General features: G+C 41.0%; 1 protein-coding gene across 1 annotated transcript in view; it reads left to right on the forward strand.

Annotated features, from left to right (window-relative positions):
• The window catches only part of TRPM7 (transient receptor potential cation channel subfamily M member 7), a 190,791-nt gene that overhangs the window by 79,222 nt on the left and 93,124 nt on the right, over positions 1-18,445 (forward strand). The window contains exons 13-17 of the mRNA XM_033919897.1: positions 3,210-3,263; positions 3,787-3,927; positions 4,657-4,794; positions 11,455-11,735; positions 14,168-14,396. Coding sequence (XP_033775788.1) covers positions 3,210-3,263; positions 3,787-3,927; positions 4,657-4,794; positions 11,455-11,735; positions 14,168-14,396 — 843 coding nt within the window. The remainder of the gene's footprint in view (positions 1-3,209; positions 3,264-3,786; positions 3,928-4,656; positions 4,795-11,454; positions 11,736-14,167; positions 14,397-18,445) is intronic.

The following is an 18,445-nucleotide window of genomic DNA, read 5'->3' on the forward strand; positions in this document are numbered from 1 at the left end:
ACCAGTGAGGGATGCTGGAAGGGAAGAGGCACGGAGAGAAGGAGAGGCGCTGGTGTTGACTGACTTGCCTAAAGGATGTGCCTCTTGCCGTGAGAGGCACGTCCTGTAGGCAGTCAGCCAGTGCCGGTGCTTCTCCTCCTCATTGGCATCTCAGGCACATAGTTTGCGATACAGTGGTCTAGGCCAGGGGTAGGCAATTCCGGTCCTCGAGAGCCGGAGCCAGGCCAGGTTTTCAGGATATCCACAATGAATATGTATGAGATGGATTTTCATGCACTGCCTCCTTGAGATGCAGATCTATCTCATGCATATTTATTATGGATATCCTGAAAACCTGACCTGGCTACGGCTCTCGAGGACCAGAATTGCCTAATCCTGATCGAGGCAGTTCAGCCCACGTTTTATGAGAACTGAACTATTACGTTCTGGCTGCAGCATGTGTCTTCATTCTCCCATGATTTTAACAGTTAAAAGAAAGATTTATAAAGTATAAAGAGTTTTACCTCATGCAAAATCGTTATTTCTTTCATAAGACATTAACTATTTTTTTTCTGCGGCCCTCCAAGTACCTACAAATCTGTTATAGGGGAAAACACCCTCCAAGACAAAGTTAGACAAGTTCCTGCTGAACCGGAGCGTACGCAGGTAGGGCTGGTCTCAGTTAAGGCATTGTCTTTGACCTAGGGGCCGCCACGGGAACAGACCGCTGGGCACGATGGACCACTGGTCTGACCCAGCCGCAGCAATTCTTAAGTTCTTAAAATGTGGCCCTGCAAAGGGTTTGAGTTTGAGACTAGAGAATGACACGGTGACAGAATTCATCACCGTCCCCGCCCCCGCGGATAACCGTGGGAAATAATCCCATGTCATTTTCTAGTGTCTATTTCAACCTCGGTCCTTCTACACCAGCATTCTTCAAAGCAAAGCTTGCGGGTCAGTGGTTGTGGCCATTCATACTCTGATTCTTATGTGAGCCAAGGATAATGAAGCCATTGTGACATCACTGATGTGATTGGCTCTTAGGCACTGGTGGAATGAGGCATTATGACATCACAATATCTGCTCTGGATACCAGAGACTGTCATTCTGTAGTGTCTATTTCAACCTCAGACCTTCTACACCAGCATTCTTCAAAGCAAAATTTGTGGGTCAGTGGTTGTGGCCATTCATACTCTGATTCTTCCCTCTCTCCTGACATGAAGATGGTTTCCCACGGTTATCCGCGGGGACGGGAACGGTGATGAATTTTGTCACCGTGTCATTCTCTATTTGAGACCTCTGGTGTCTAGGCAGTTTGCAAATAACCTTAGAAATGTAAACACAACACATACACACACAAAAATTTCTGCAATGCTCCAAACAATCCAGCATAATAGTCTCCATCTTCTACAGATAATAAAAATCTGGATTTTAAAAAAACCTTTTTAAAATTCCATCTATTAACACACAAAGGTAAATGCCATGCTGAGTAAGACTCGATGGACCATGGGTCTGATCCGGAGATGGCAATTCTTATGTTCTTATGTTCTTATGTTCTTAACTTTTACTATCATTTGCATAGATGAATTCCTCTTCCTCTGGGCCTTCATTGAGTAAGAAAGTACCATGATCCTTTTATGACTCAGAATGTAAAGGTCACTTCCTGGTTTGAGGTTATAATTGAAAAATGTCAAGTATATGGAAAAACAGCAGATAAATTTGAGAAGCAATTGGAAATTACTGACTTGCCATTGAGATAGAAGTACAGTCAAACCTTGGTTTGCGAGTAACCCGGTTTGCGAGTGGTTTGCAAGACGAGCAAAACATTCTCGCAAAACGTGTCTCGCAAACCAAGTGTTGACTCGATTTGCGAGCACCCCACCCCGATAACCGGCATCGCTCCCCCCTGCTCGGCGAGAGGGAGAATTAGAAGGGCTTGAGCATGCGCAGATGCATGCTCAAAGCCGGCAGAGACTGGGAAGAAGAAGATCTTCAAGCGGCACCGACACCGGCACTTGTGGGCTGCGTGCCGTGCCAAAGGGGGGGTGAGTTAAAGTTGATCGGGCGGGGGGGTTCCTGTTCTCGTGGGGGGGTGCCGATTCGAGCGGGGGGGGCCTTTGAGAGCGGGGGGAGCGGTTCTCGTGCCGGTGCCAGACGGGGGGGGTGAGTTAAAGTTGGTCGGGTGGGGGGTGCCTGTTCTCACGGGGGGGGGGCACTTTGCGAGCGAGGGGGGGGGGAACAGCGCCCTGGCCTCGGAGGGGTGGGAACGTATCAAAGCGAGTTTCCATTATTTCCTATGGGGAAACTAGCTTTGATAAACGAGCATTTTGGATTACAAGCATGCTCCTGGAACGGATTATGCTCATAATCCAAGGTACCACTGTATACTGAATGAAATTTTGTAATTGCATCTTCATAAAAGAAGGACTAGAATTATTGAAATACAGGGAATCAGTGATTCAATAACAGTATTGCTTTGAGGTTGCACTTTAAACGCTAAATTTAGTCATAATAAGGCTGTTTGCTTTGTTTTTCTCTCCAATCATCTTTCTTTAGCTTACTATCAAGAGAACAATCACAATAAGTTATACAATCTAGTGTGAAAATACATAATATTGGCGTAGAGGATGTGGGATCTCAAAGTCCCTCCCTGAGGGCCGCAATCCAGTCGGGTTTTCAGGATTTCCCCAATGAATATGCATTGAAAGTAGTGCATGCACATAGATCTCATGCATATTCATTGGGGAAATCCTGAAAACCCAATTGGATTGCAGCCCTCAAGGAGGGACTTTGAGACCCCTGTGTTAGACATTATCTTAGCTCGCAGTGAACCGTGATCTGCAAGTCCTGTGATGCCAATCACAGCTGAAAACTTAAAAGAAAAAATACTCTTTAACAATGCAATCTAACCATGTCTCAGTCTGTTATGTTCCTAGTGCAGCACTGTAATCCATACCCACCCCCCAACTGGTAAATAGGAATTAGGACATCAGAATATGTCTGAATACACCACTGAACAATGCTAACATCTTAAACAACAAAAGCGTGTGAATCTTGAGGCATATACTATAGCTGGTAAACCCTTATTGAGGTTTTGTAATTGCCCCACCTTCCTGATAAGGTTTTGAAATGAGTACTTTTAAGGATTTTGTTTCCTTTTAGGAAAAAGAATACTTTTATACTGTAGTTGATTAATTATATCATGCTATCATTTTTTTTTTTCTATATAGAAACAAGGCCCCACTAATCCAACACTCTTTAATCTAGTGCGAGATGTCAAACAGGTAAATCTCTGTTTTATGACTACTGCAAATGTAAATCTTTACTACTGAACTGTGTATGGTCAGAGACTGTATTCCTTGAAGAATAAGGTAGAATGGGTTGGGAGGTAGATATAAATATCTAATTTTTGCCCAAACATACACATTTGGTTGGTGTGGCCTCCAGGCAATCGCTTCTGGCAGATCTGCTTGGGTACTATCAAGTAAGTGAATGTAGCACCTGTTTGTGATGTAGCCCTTTTGAATGTGAAAGTATAAGATCTTAATAGGTACAGGATACACTGGTTAGACTGTATGAGCAATACATAAAACCCATATAACACAACCAAACATACTTTGAACTCCTCCTGCAATGCCAACTACTCATTAGCAAACCAGAAAATGTTCAAACTATTCCCTAAATACTTCTTAATATCTTAACAATTCTTATGTAATCCGTCTTGAACTGCAAGCTAAAGGCGGAATAGAAATCACTAATGTAATGTTATCACCGTATTTCACATATGTTTTATTTCTGTATGCCTAGGGAAACCTTCCTCCAGGATATAAAATCTCTCTTATTGATGTGGGGCTTGTTATTGAATATCTCATGGGAGGAACCTACAGATGCACATACACCAAAAAACGCTTTAGAATTATATATAACAACATCAATGGAAGCACTCGGGTATGTATAGCTGAGAAACTGAGAGCTTGGAGCACTAGGAATCTTTAAAATTTGTGTTTTGTAAAATAACTTGCCTTTTATAATAGCTTGAAAAGTAAATTGACAGTAGTATACTGTACTTGCTGAAATGAGTATTAGACCCCCTAGAATGTGTCAGGATTAAAAACTTGTAAATTTGTTCTGAAATTATGTATGTTTAACCTGTAATCTATTCTGAGCTCTTTGGTGACAGCAGGATAGAAAATGAATTAATGAAATGCTTAATTAACAACGTTAATGAATTGCTTCATTTGTGTAGATCAGTGTCCTTCAAATGTTTTGAAGCCTCGGAACACTAAACTCTGGGCCACAGCTGTAAGGCATCCAGAAATATGCATGCATGATGTCAGTGCATACTCAGAGGTCCTCCAGATGGGGACCTGAGCCTATTATTACTACACCATTGGGGGGGTGGGGAGGGTACTGGAGGAGGAGAGGTGCTGGCGAGGAGTAGAGGCACTGGCATTGGCTGACTGCCTACAGGATGTGCCTCTTGCTGCGAGAGGCACATCCTGTAAGCAGTCAGCTGGAGCCAGTGCCTGTCCTTGCCGGCATATCGTGGCACATGGTTTGTGATACACTGTTGTAGATCATTCCACACCTTGTATGATATAATTATTTTTTAATGTCTTAAAATAGAAATACAACAAGATTAATGGGTTTGGGGTGGGGTTTTTTCCAAATTTCTAGCGATCTGGACGAAATCCTTCAATAAACAGTACATCTCAATTACGAAAAAGCAACGAGTCCTTTGGCAATCGAGCAGAAAAAAAGGAAAAAATGCGGCACAATCATTTCATTAAAACTGCACAGCCTTACAAACCGAAGGTACTTCTTCATGTGTCTAATTAATAGGTCTCCTCTGTACATATGTAATTGTAACTTTGTCACTTTCTACTTTTTCTGAGTCTACTTTTGCAATGTGATAGAACAAAAGCTTTTACCAAATTGAAAAGAAAGGGCTCTAAGATTCCGTCTGTAACAAGATCTACCACCTTCTGTTCCACATCAGTGCTGGATTTTGATAATTACAGTTCCAGTCAAGGCATTTTTGAACTGGGTTTCTTGATGGAAGGTGATAAGGTAGGCAGTTCTTGATTCATGATGAAAACTGTTTGATTTGGAAATCAGTTCAATATAAAGAAACCAAATGGAAATGAAAACAAAATTTCAAACCTGTGAGCTGCTTGAAGCCTTTTAATTCTTTTTTTTTAAACTACTTACTTATACAATTTCAATTGCATGTCTCTAATACTATATCTGAGAAGGGAAACCAAGATAGATCCTAATATAAACGTCTCCTCACATCTACAGTAATAAAAGAAATAGAGGAAGCATACAATACTGTTATATATATCTCATAGAGAAGCTATATTTCAAGAGGGTGCAAAGCTATTTCCATCAGTAAATCTATGCTTTACCCACAGAAATAAGCTTTTATAAAATGCTACCCTGTTTATGGGTAAAGTTAAGTGCATACAGACTATATGCATGTAACTTTATTAAGAGGAGTTTCTGAGGATGGTTTTGGTTGAGATTTGTAATTCTTCAGTACTTCAGAATTTTCAAAAGTATGTTTGTTTTAGCTCTGAAAAAGTTTGCATATTAAATGACAAGCAGAAATTACAAAGACTACGGGGACACTCGATGAAGTTACAGGGAAATACTTTTAAAACCAATAGGAGGAAATTTTTTTTCCACCCGGAGAATAGTTAAGCTCTTGAACGCGTTGCCAGAGGATGTGGTAAGAGCGGATAGCGTAGCTGGTTTTTTAGAAAGGTTTGGACAAGTTCCTGGAGGAAAAGTCCATAGTCTGTTATTGAGAAAGACATGGGGGAAGCCACTGCTTACCTTGTTTCGGTAGCATGGAATGTTGCTACTCTTTGGGTTTTGACCAGGTACTAGGGACCTGGATTAGCCACAGTGAGAACGAGCTACTGGGCTTGATGGACCATTGGTCTGATCCAGTAAGGCTATTCTTATATTCGTATGTTCACATAGTTTTTTGAGGGGAGTCTATTTTGAATGCAAACATATGCATGTATTTTAGTTTGTTTTTTTTAATTGAAATTTCTTAATACATTACAATATTAGCAATCGGGCAAATGGCATAAAAGAAAATAACCACATAGGTAACATAATTCAATCATCCTATCAAGTCTACTTCACGGGGAAGGAAGGAGGGAGCAGAAAACATAAGGAAAACAAATTCACAACTTTGGCTGGAAATCAAATATATAATCCCAGTTTACCTTATGGAGTAGATTAAACTGATTTTTTTTCTCAGGTTTATTCAAAAGAAAAGATTCTAGCTAGAGAATGATACGGGGGCAAATTTTTCTCCGTCCCCGCGGGAACTCATTTTCCTGTCCTGTTCCCGCGAGTTCTTTTCCCGTTCCCAATCCTGCAAGCTCTATCGTCATCTGCACAAGCTTCAAACACTTTAAAATCATAAGTGTTCTCGCGGGGACGGGGGTAAATTTGTCCCCGTGTCATTCTCTAATTCTAGCTGACTTGGTTCCAAAAATACATAAGAATTATTTTCCCACGTGACCAGGCATTTAGACGGAAACTTCAAAAAGAAAGTGCCTCCTATTGCCAGGACTTTGGGTCTCAGCAAGAGAAAAAAGCCTTACGTCAAATTTGTGTCTGCCTGGACATGTCGGAGAAAATCGAAATTGACTCTCCAATGTATTTTAGTTTTGCAAACCATATGTGCAAGTATAAAGAATAACCCCTATGGTTTTGGACAGCTATTTTGGCCCATTGCATTAATAAGTGGAATTTTTAGGCCAATATTTAAAGCAAGTTTTATGTAGGGCTTCTGATTTTATTTTAACCGTTAAACACTGATACAAAAATTGAAAATATATGTGTTTTATTGGATAACACAGGAAAAACACTATGGGGCTCATAATCGAAACAGAAATACGTCTAAAATCCCGTCCAAATCGAAATGGTTTTAGACGTGTCTAAAAACAGCTTAGGCCTTTTCAGTGCCGCTGTACGCCCAGAGCTGAAAGGGTCATTTTAGGAGGAGTGGTGAGGGCAGGACTTGGATTGATCTAGACTTATGGCCTCTTTTACCAAACCGCGCGGCAACAGCCCTGAAGCTCTTTAAATCTCTATGGGCTTCGGGGCCGTTAGCAAAGCGCAGCCGCAAGTGCGGCTTTGTAAAAGAGGCCGCTAGTCGTACTGCAAGTATAACCGAAAATTTAACGAGACTGCCTAAAAACAGGTCTAAATGCCCAGAAGGTATCCAAAGTGACCAAATAACCACTGCAGACACAAAGTACAGACCCCCACACACTCCCCCCAGTGATCACTAACCCCCCCCCCCCCCGCACTGCCATAAAAATTGGAATAAAAACATACATACTTGCCTCCAGAACATTAGCACCTGGCATAGGAAAGCCTAGTAGAGCTGCACAGAGGTGGCTTAAGTAGTCTGGGGGTAGGCTAGTGAACTATAGAGAGGAGGACCCAGGCCCATAAGCCACTCATGGTGAAACATGTGCCCCCCCAAAACCCTATTGTATTGCCATATAGGTGGCACCTGTAGTCATAAGGGCTATTGGGGTGGTAGATAAGTGGGTTTAGTAGGTTTTTTGGGGGAGGTTTGGGGGGGCTCACTATGACCTATAAGGGAGTTGTGGTGAGATGTTTATATGGCACCCTATTTGTGAAGTTCGCAGCAGTGCACTGTAAGTTGCCCCGCTACTCTGTCACCATGTCTGGGTGTCCAGTCCATCACTTTGCTGATCCCTCCCACGTCCAAAAGATCTTGTTCTAGATGTTTTTGACTTGGACAAATTTTTGGATGAGAATGGGGTATAAAGATAGACGACTTAGCGGTCTGGACGATCAAATGGCTGGACGTACAAGTAGATGGTTCTGGGAAAAAAAAATTTGGACGTATTTTTCGAGAATGGACTTTGGACATGTCAGACTTTGGGTGACTAGCGACTTAGGCCCAAAACAGACTTAGACGTATTTTTTGATTATGCCCCTCCACATTCCCTAGTATTCTCTCACTCATTCCATGGCTTTTCTTGTGTCCTGTAATCAGGTTTTCTGTACTGATTCTTAAGTGATTTCAGACATAAAATATTTGATTCTAGTGGAAAAGGTTCATAGTAATACCTGGGATGCATGAACGCCTAATTTTTTTTTTAAAATAATCTTTATTCATTTTTACATCTTACAAGTGTATCAATAAATTGACAATTAAAATTAAGTACATCACTTGAATTTCTTTCATATCTAATAGTAATACATAAAATTTAACCCCTTCCCTCCCACCCTTACCATAACACATGTAATATTTTTTTTTCATTTTTTTTAAACATATACAATAAGTGAAATACAGAGTAAATCACTTAAAATTGTCAAAAATTCATATTTATTAATACCCTCCCCTTACCCACCAAAACTTTTCCAACCTTATTTACCTCCCATCCCTTTCCCCCCCCCCTGGATGTGCATATTATCTTATGATAAACCATAACTACAGAGATTCTACAAAGGACGTTAATGGGCTTTCTGCCACCTGAATTGCAGCGGGGGGCGACGAGGGCGGGGAGCCCGAGCTGCGGGTGTTTATCAATTTGTGGCGAGTATGAGATTGACTTTGCAAGGAAATGCCATCAGGCTAAGGCCAAACTATACCCATCTAGTTCACTTTTACTTAGCGATGCTGAAAGGATGAGATGGAACTCGGCTTCTAGTGAAAATGAAGGAGAAAAGAGATTCTACATAATGTACTATTAGTAAGACCTCTCTGACCTTATTTTCATGAACACCTAATTTAAAAAAAAAAAAAATTTGGTACCTAATAAGCTGAAAAATAAATACCTTAGTTTTATATGCTCACCAGCAGCCAGGAAACATATAACTTGCTGTCCTTATTCATGCTAGACCAACCAGATAAATCTACATGCCAACAGATGGAGTGGGAGTAAAAGAGCTCAAAGCTGACTTCACTCTCCTTATAGGGAGCTGTTGTTGCCTTCAACTCCTTGGCATTTCTCTGACTTCAGGGAATGTGGCGTGGTGCAGCAGCTATAAATAGGCCAATCTAGGACGTCTGTACACTCAGATTCCTACTGGAGAATGGACTGAATCTATGAAGGGGCCAGAGATCTCAGAGTGCCAGATGATTAAAATTTTAAGTATTTCAGAAAAGTTTGGGCCATTTCATTCTCCATATGTACCTGTTCTCACCAGTTGCTGTTGTGCAGTGTTGTCTTTTCCATTGAACATTTCGGGTATCTATCATCCTCTCCATGAAAAATAATTTCCTGATGTTTCTTTTTCCTCCTTGCAGCTTCATTTCATGTCGTTTAGTTCTAAAGTCTTCCTGTGTTTGGGAAACGTTCGTATATTTCAAGTATTCAATTGCCTACATCATATCCTCCATATCCCTTTTCTCCTCCAGGATTTGCCATATATACTCGAATATAAACTGAGATTTTTGAACCAAAAAAATGGTCCAAGAATGGGGGTCTCAGTTTCTATTAATCTTCTCCCTCCACTGCTTCAGCAATCCCTCTGAACAGGCAGACTTTTGTCATAGTCATAGTAGATGACGGGCAGATAAAGACCCGAATGGTCCATCCAGTCTGCCCAACCTGATTCAATTAAAATTTTTTTAATTTTTTCTTCTTAGCTATTTCTGGGCAAGAATCCAAAGCTCTATCCGGTACTGTGCTTGGGTTCCGATTGCCGAAATCTCCGTCAAAACCTACTCCAGCCCATGTACACCCTCCCAGCCTTTGAAGCCCTCCCCAGCCCATTCTCCCCCAAATGGCCATATACAGACACAGACCGTGCAAGTCTGCCCAGTACTGGCCTTAGTTCAATATTTACTATTACTTTCTGATTCTAGATCCTCTGTGTTCATCCCACGCTTCTTTGAACTCCGTCACCGTTTTCCTCCCCACCACTTCTCTCAGGAGCGCATTCCAGGCATCCACCCTCTCCAGCAGTGGAAAACTAGATAATATGGCTCGGGTATATGTTGTGTCCTTAATTTACATGTGTTTGTTTTTTGACTGTGTTAAAGATGAGGGAAACGGGGACAACAAAAGAGAGAATATTATCTTTCCATACTATTGCTTGTTTTTTATTTTTTCCCAGTCAGAACTTGAAGTGTGACATTTCCTTCTCTTGTAAGCATAGCTTTTTAAGATCAGAAGAGAGTTTTTTTAAAATTAAAGCAACATATCGGCTCTAATCTGAAAGCTAACTGGCATGTGGATATTCAGTTCTCATATATAATGTTATGCTACATAATCTTTTATAATGACGTGGTGTTAAATTCATTGTTTTGAGAAGCTTCTGGATGCTCACAATCTGGGTGGAACTAGTGGAACGCATTAACTTAACTAGCAGGCCCAGCAGAAGGCTTTGAAGACCTCTGTCATAGGACCTGTAAATTAGAGAATGACACGGTGGATGTTACCCATGGATGTTACCCGCCAAAATGGTGGAGGGGGGAAAGGTGCTCACCGCAGGTATGGGGACAAGGCCATCCACCGACCTGTGGAGCGGTGAATGGCCTTGCCCCGAAGTTAAGGGAGGGAATGTGTGTAGTTACTGATCGCGCGCGACCACCCCCCTCCTTACCCATCTATCTACCTTCCTCCCTTAAAGGAGAAGCTTCTGCCCACACATGCACACGACTACACGAACACTCCGGCAGCTTTCAACAAGCTACTCAAACCTTAAAACGCGCCGCGAAGGTAAGGGGGAGGGAGGGAGATGCACGGACCGCGCAAGGGGTGCCGAAGGGCAGTGAGGTGGCAAGAGGGAAGGGTGGATGCTGCGGGGACAGGGATGGGGCGGTGAAGGGGACGGCGAGGACGGGACAGTGAAGGGGACGGTGGTCGGGGACGGGGCAGTGACAGAGACAGATTTTTTCCCCTGTGTCATTCTCTACTGTAAATATCTGCTCTGTACTAAAGCTTGAATTAGGGAAAGCATGTTTTTTTAGTTGTATTTTACATGAAGCTATACTGCTCATTGTTGCACATATACAAACAGATGCATTCCATGTGCATTAGACTAAAGTGTCAGCTTACAAAACATGTCTCTGTGCGGTCCTTATAGCATGGCACATGGGATTTCTCAGAGAGAGAAAGAGATAACGGTTACTGCAGATGGGCAGACTAGATGGGCCATTTGGCCTTTATCTGCCGTCGTGTTTCTATGACTTTAAAATTGTTTAAGTAATTTTCTCTTCAAAGTGGTTAAAACATCTCTTACTTTTTTCTAGGATAAGCAGCCTAAAATTGGTTTCAATCTTTTGAGATCTTACCAGGTACTTATGACCTGGATTGGCCACTGTTGGAAAGAGGATACTGGCCTTAATGGACCTTTGGTCTATTACAATATTACAATATGGCAAGGCTTATGTTCTTAATGTTGTATTAAATTCTAATAGAAGAGGCTAAATATTTTCTGAAAAGTTTTTATTTTCTTAAACAGATGGATACTGTTGCAGAGGAAGGAAAAAGAAGAAGAACTAAAGATGAAATTGTAGACATTGACGACCCAGAAACTAAACGTTTTCCATACCCTTATAATGAGCTCTTGGCTTGGGCTGTGTTAATGAAGAGGCAAAATATGGCTCTTTTCTTTTGGCAGCACGGAGAAGAGTCCATGGCCAAAGCTTTGTTTGCTTGCAAGATAAATCGTTCCATGGCTTGTGAAGCAAAACAAAGTGATGTTATCGATGACACATCAGAAGAACTGAAGGAGCATTCTAAGTGAGTTTTTTTTTTTTTACTTGCGAGTTATGTCTTTATTTCACAGGAAAGAGGAGGAAACAAGTATACTGTCTTCTCATTTCTTTTGCTTTCTTCCTTTGTTTCTTTCTATGGCAGTTGACCTACATAGGATTTTAGCCTTTAATGTTCATAATTACTTAATTTTCTCTTGACTAAAGTTCTTCAGAGCACTGAATAAGTTTTATAGCTGTCAAACAAGGGACCCATGAACTTTGAGCCTAGTTCAGTTTCAGAAAGCTAGACTGTATAATATTTGTTGCAATAAAGCCATGACACTGGATTGTCTAAACTAAACTAAACTAAGTTTGTATACCGCATCATCTCCACAGAAGTGGAGCTCGACACGGTTTCCAGGAATTAATATAGAAAGGAACTCCAATGGAAAGAAGAAGGGCTTAGTAAAAAAAGAAAGAAAGAGGGGACTTAGTATAATGGAGAGGGAGGGAGTAGTTACGTTTTAGAGAAAAGCCAAGTTTTCAAATGTTTTCGGAAGCGTTGGAGGGAGGTCGAACTCCAAAGAGGGGCAGTAAAGCTGTTCTGCGTTACTGATGATGTCATCAGTAATGCAGAAGAGTGAATTCATGGGTGGACAAGGTGTGGTGCTCACTCGAGGGATGGGAGGAAGGGAAGCTGAGCAAGGGTCCTGCAGCACGAGGGATGGGAGGGAGAACATAAGAATTGCCGCTGCTGGGTCAGACCACTGATTCATCGTGCCCAGCAATCCGCTCACGCGGCGGCCCCTAGGTCAAAGACCAGTGCTCTAAATCAGCCCAGCCTCACCTGCGTACTTTCCAGTTCAGCAGGAACTTGTCCAACTTTGTCTTGAATCCCTGGAGGGTGTTTTCCCCTACGAAAGATTCTGGGAGAACGTTCCAGTTTTCTACCACTCTCTGGGTGAAGAAGAACTTCCTTACGTTCGTACGGAATGTATGGAAGTTTTTCTTCACCCAGAGAGTGGGAGGGTAGGATAGAAGCTGGGCAAGGGTCCAGCTGCATGAGAATATGGGAGGGATGGGAGGAAAGATGCTGCACATGTGAGGGAGAGAAAGGAAAGAAGAAGAATTGGGGTGAAGGAGAGGAAGGGAGAGATGATCATGTACACACCCGAAATAAGACGTGTGTGTTTGGGCCTAAAATTAATACAAGACACTGTCTTATTTTCGGGGAAACATGGTAGTAGTGAAAGCGTAGAAATACGCTGAAAATCAAGGAAGTCAGAGACAAAGGCCCCGATTCACTAAAGTCAGCGATCGTCGCTAAACGATCGCTGCTAACTAACCCGATTCACAAAATGGCCCACCGCCTGTTTTTCCTCTCGATCGCCCGTTTTTCGATCCGGCCATGCAAATTTGTAAAACCCCACACAAAATAGCCAAGCGATTGATTCACTAACATTTGCTTGGCTATTTTGCATCAGGTTTTACGATCCTAAAATCCGACTGCTGTAGAACTGTTAGCAACTGTGTTACCAACAGGTATGCCGGTGTTTTGACAGGTCTGCCTGTTTTTTTTTCCCATGACACAGATATTTTGCGTGTATTACACATGCAAAATATCTGCCCCATTAAAAAAAAAAAAAAAGGAAAACCCGCCCAGGCAGACCGTTCAGAAAACCACATCTCTGATAGGAGGGATGCGCACTCCCCCCACCATGCTAAAAAATATGGTAGCAAACGTGTCGTTCCCCCCCCCCCCCGCACACGGCAGGAGGTATGCCACAACCACCACTGTGCTTTGTCGAAGAGGGGGGGGGGGCTTTTTTTTATTTTGTTATTGTGTGTGTGTAATACATGCAAAATATCTGCCCAAGAAACCGCCCCCCACACCCAGTAGAAGCCCTGACAGAAGTGACAGTAGGCTGCTTCCCCTGTTATTACTGTCGGGGCTTTGTACTGACTCAATCGCTCATTTGCATGCAAACTTGATAGTGAATCAAACACTGTTTAAAATTCAGCCAACAGCGATTGAGTTATCTGTAGTGAATCTGGGCCTAAATCCTTCTCTTACTGATGAACCTTTTGTGATCTTTGGCAAATCTATTAACCTCCAGTTGCTTTGGGTATAAAATTTAAATTTATAGGCCCTTCGGACAAGGAAATAACCTGGTCTACATTTGTCTGTCTGTCCTAATTAGATTGCATGCTCTTCTGAGCAGGAACCATCCTTTACATGTTTAATATCTACCGTTGCATATGCATTTCAGTGTTATAGAAATGATAAATATAATTGCTCTCAACACAAATACATTAGCCTATATCACTTTATGCAATTTTATGACTAAAAGATAGATCTCCAAGATACTGTACATATAGTCACTGATACTTTAATTTTTACCTTGAGAGAGCAGCATGTGGTGAGGAAGGGGAATTCCACTTTTTAATTCAGGGTTTGTTTTCACTTCCTTGTCACAGTGAGTTTGGACAGCTAGCTGTTGAGCTTCTAGAACAATCCTTCAGACAAGATGAAACTATGGCGATGAAGTTGCTGACGTATGAGCTAAAAAACTGGAGTAACTCTACATGCCTTAAATTAGCGGTTTCTTCAAGACTTCGCTTGTTTGTAGCTCACACGTGTACACAAATGTTGTTATCTGATATGTGGATGGGAAGGCTGAATATGAGGAAGAATTCATGGTATAAGGTATACAAATTTATGTTGCTGTTAAATTTTTGTTGGTTTAATTTATAGTGCTGTTGTATAGAGAATGTGCAATAGAAATTGTTTGCTTCAGACTACCTTTGAAGGGATTCGCTTTTCTTTTGATGCATTTTTAATATCTTTTTTTTTTATGTAAGGCAAAGAAATGTACAGTAGAAGGTGGAAAATACAGGCAAGTAGTCATTAGTCATACTAATCAGCTACTAAAAATGGAACTACAAAAATAACTTTAGACAGAAAATGCACTAAAATATAATTTCATAATAAATTGTCTTTCCTTAGTCACTAAAGTATGATCATGGCTTTTATATTTTTAAAAAGAACTGTTTCATAAACGCATAAGTGAAGACAAAATTGCAGCGTAAGGATGTTCTCTTCGGTGCATGAATTTAATCTTCAACTCTCCTAATCCATAGCAATGATAGATAAGAGTTGTATAGTTATGTTCAGATCCTAAACCAGGGATCTCAAAGTCCCTCCTCGAGGGCCGGAATCCAGTCGGGTTTTCAGGATTTCCCCAATGAATATGCATTGAAAGCAGTGCATGCACATAGATCTCATGCATATTCATTGGGGAAATCCTGAAAACCCGATTGGATTCGGAGGGACTTTGGAGACCCCTGCTCTAGATCAAGGGTGAGCAACTCCGGTCCTCGAGGGCCGGAATCTAGTCGGGTTTTCAGGATTTCCCCAATGAATATGCATTGAAAGCAGTGCATGCACATAGATCTCATGCATATTCATTGGGGAAATCCTGAAAACCCGACTGGATTTGGAGGGACTTTGGAGACCCCTGCTCTAGATCAAGGGTGAGCAACTCCGGTCTTCGAGGGCCGGAATCCAGTCGGGTTTTCAGGATTTCCCCAATCAAGTTTCAAGTTTATTATATTATTTGATTAAACGCTTTTCAGAATACAAAGCGTTTTACAAAGAAATAAAATTAAATTTCTAAAATCACAAATACATTGTAATTAAAATTAACTACTTTAAATTAAAAATAAAAGCAAACTGGGATAAACAATCCACATGAAACAATAGGAAAGGGGGAAGAAAGAAAAAAATACAATTGAAAATGTATTGCATTGAAAGCAATGCATGCACATAGATCTCATGCATATTCATTGGGGAAATCCTGAAAACCCGATTGGATTCGGAGGGACTTTGGAGACCCCTGCTCTAGATCAAGGGTGAGCAACTCCGGTCCTCGAGGGCCGGAATCTAGTCGGGTTTTCAGGATTTCCCCAATGAATATGCATTGAAAGCAGTGCATGCACATAGATCTCATGCATATTCATTGGGGAAATCCTGAAAACCCGACTGGATTCGGAGGGACTTTGGAGACCCCTGCTCTAGATCAAGGGTGAGCAACTCCGGTCTTCGAGGGCCGGAATCCAGTCGGGTTTTCAGGATTTCCCCAATCAAGTTTCAAGTTTATTATATTATTTGATTAAACGCTTTTCAGAATACAAAGCGTTTTACAAAGAAATAAAATTAAATTTCTAAAATCACAAATACATTGTAATTAAAATTAACTACTTTAAATTAAAAATAAAAACAAACTGGGATAAACAATCCACATGAAACAATAGGAAAGGGGGAAGAAAGAAAAAAATACAATTGAAAATGTATTGCATTGAAAGCAATGCATGCACATAGATCTCATGCATATTCATTGGGGAAATCCTGAAAACCCGATTGGATTCGGAGGGACTTTGGAGACCCCTGCTCTAGATCAAGGGTGAGCAACTCCGGTCCTCGAGGGCCGGAATCTAGTCGGGTTTTCAGGATTTCCCCAATGAATATGCATTGAAAGCAGTGCATGCACATAGATCTCATGCATATTCATTGGGGAAATCCTGAAAACCCGACTGGATTCGGAGGGACTTTGGAGACCCCTGCTCTAGATCAAGGGTGAGCAACTCCGGTCTTCGAGGGCCGGAATCCAGTCGGGTTTTCAGGATTTCCCCAATCAAGTTTCAAGTTTATTATATTATTTGATTAAACGCTTTTCAGAATACAAAGCGTTTTACAAAGAAATAAAATTAAATTTCTAAAATCACAAATACATTGTAATTAAAATTAACTACTTTAAATTAAAAATAAAAACAAACTGGGATAAACAATCCACATGAAACAATAGGAAAGGGGGAAGAAAGAAAAAAAATACAATTGAAAATGTATTGCATTGAAAGCAATGCATGCACATAGATCTCATGCATATTCATTGGGGAAATCCTGAAAACCCGATTGGATTCGGAGGGACTTTGGAGACCCCTGCTCTAGATCAAGGGTGAGCAACTCCGGTCCTCGAGGGCCGGAATCTAGTCGGGTTTTCAGGATTTCCCCAATGAATATGCATTGAAAGCAGTGCATGCACATAGATCTCATGCATATTCATTGGGGAAATCCTGAAAACCCGACTGGATTCGGAGGGACTTTGGAGACCCCTGCTCTAGATCAAGGGTGAGCAACTCCGGTCTTCGAGGGCCGGAATCCAGTCGGGTTTTCAGGATTTCCCCAATCAAGTTTCAAGTTTATTATATTATTTGATTAAACGCTTTTCAGAATACAAAGCGTTTTACAAAGAAATAAAATTAAATTTCTAAAATCACAAATACATTGTAATTAAAATTAACTACTTTAAATTAAAAATAAAAACAAACTGGGATAAACAATCCACATGAAACAATAGGAAAGGGGGAAGAAAGAAAAAAAATACAATTGAAAATGTATTGCATTGAAAGCAATGCATGCACATAGATCTCATGCATATTCATTGGGGAAATCCTGAAAACCCGATTGGATTCGGAGGGACTTTGGAGACCCCTGCTCTAGATCAAGGGTGAGCAACTCCGGTCCTCGAGGGCCGGAATCTAGTCGGGTTTTCAGGATTTCCCCAATGAATATGCATTGAAAGCAGTGCATGCACATAGATCTCATGCATATTCATTGGGGAAATCCTGAAAACCCGACTGGATTCGGAGGGACTTTGGAGACCCCTGCTCTAGATCAAGGGTGAGCAACTCCGGTCTTCGAGGGCCGGAATCCAGTCGGGTTTTCAGGATTTCCCCAATCAAGTTTCAAGTTTATTATATTATTTGATTAAACGCTTTTCAGAATACAAAGCGTTTTACAAAGAAATAAAATTAAATTTCTAAAATCACAAATACATTGTAATTAAAATTAACTACTTTAAATTAAAAATAAAAACAAACTGGGATAAACAATCCACATGAAACAATAGGAAAGGGGGAAGAAAGAAAAAAAATACAATTGAAAATGTATTGCATTGAAAGCAATGCATGCACATAGATCTCATGCATATTCATTGGGGAAATCCTGAAAACCCGACTGGATTTCGGCCCTCAAGGAGGGACTTTGAGACCCCTGTCCTAAACCATTCTAGTGGAGGCTGAATGTTTGGGTTTTGTTTTGTTTTTAAATTCTTTATTGATTTTCCAAATGTCAATAGTGCAAGACACACTCTATAACATATAAGAAGTCAATAAAAGCACATTTAACTTACACATATACATAACCAACCAGTTTATCCCCCCCCCAATTCTTAATCAATAAAACACAGAAACTAGATTTTCCCAATAACCTTACCCTATTCAGATTAATAATATCCTCCCATCCCCCATAAGTGTACATACTCAAAGGTCAAAATTAGGACAGAAATATTCCCCCTTCCCTGGATGTGTACGAAAATAAATGTTAAAATATATAGCTACAGATCTGTTTTGTAACCTGGTTAACATACTTGTGCTTTAACAACATACTGATTAACAAATTGTATTTTAGTTAAATTGTTTGCTTTGTCAGAAAGCTGCTCATAAAGACTTATGAAGGGCTGTTCTATTGGATACCTGCATTTGTGCTCCTTATGCATGTAAATGTACAGAATATTAGCATTTACATGCCTAAGTGCTATTCTATAATGGTGTGTGTAAGTGGCATGTCGTATAAATGCAAGGAGGACTGCATTTGGGCGGAACTCCCACTTATGTGGGTAAGAGTGGTGAGACAGT

The sequence above is a fragment of the Geotrypetes seraphini genome, chromosome 14 (assembly GCF_902459505.1).
Source record: "Geotrypetes seraphini chromosome 14, aGeoSer1.1, whole genome shotgun sequence".
Classification (NCBI taxonomy): Eukaryota; Metazoa; Chordata; class Amphibia; order Gymnophiona; family Dermophiidae; genus Geotrypetes; species Geotrypetes seraphini.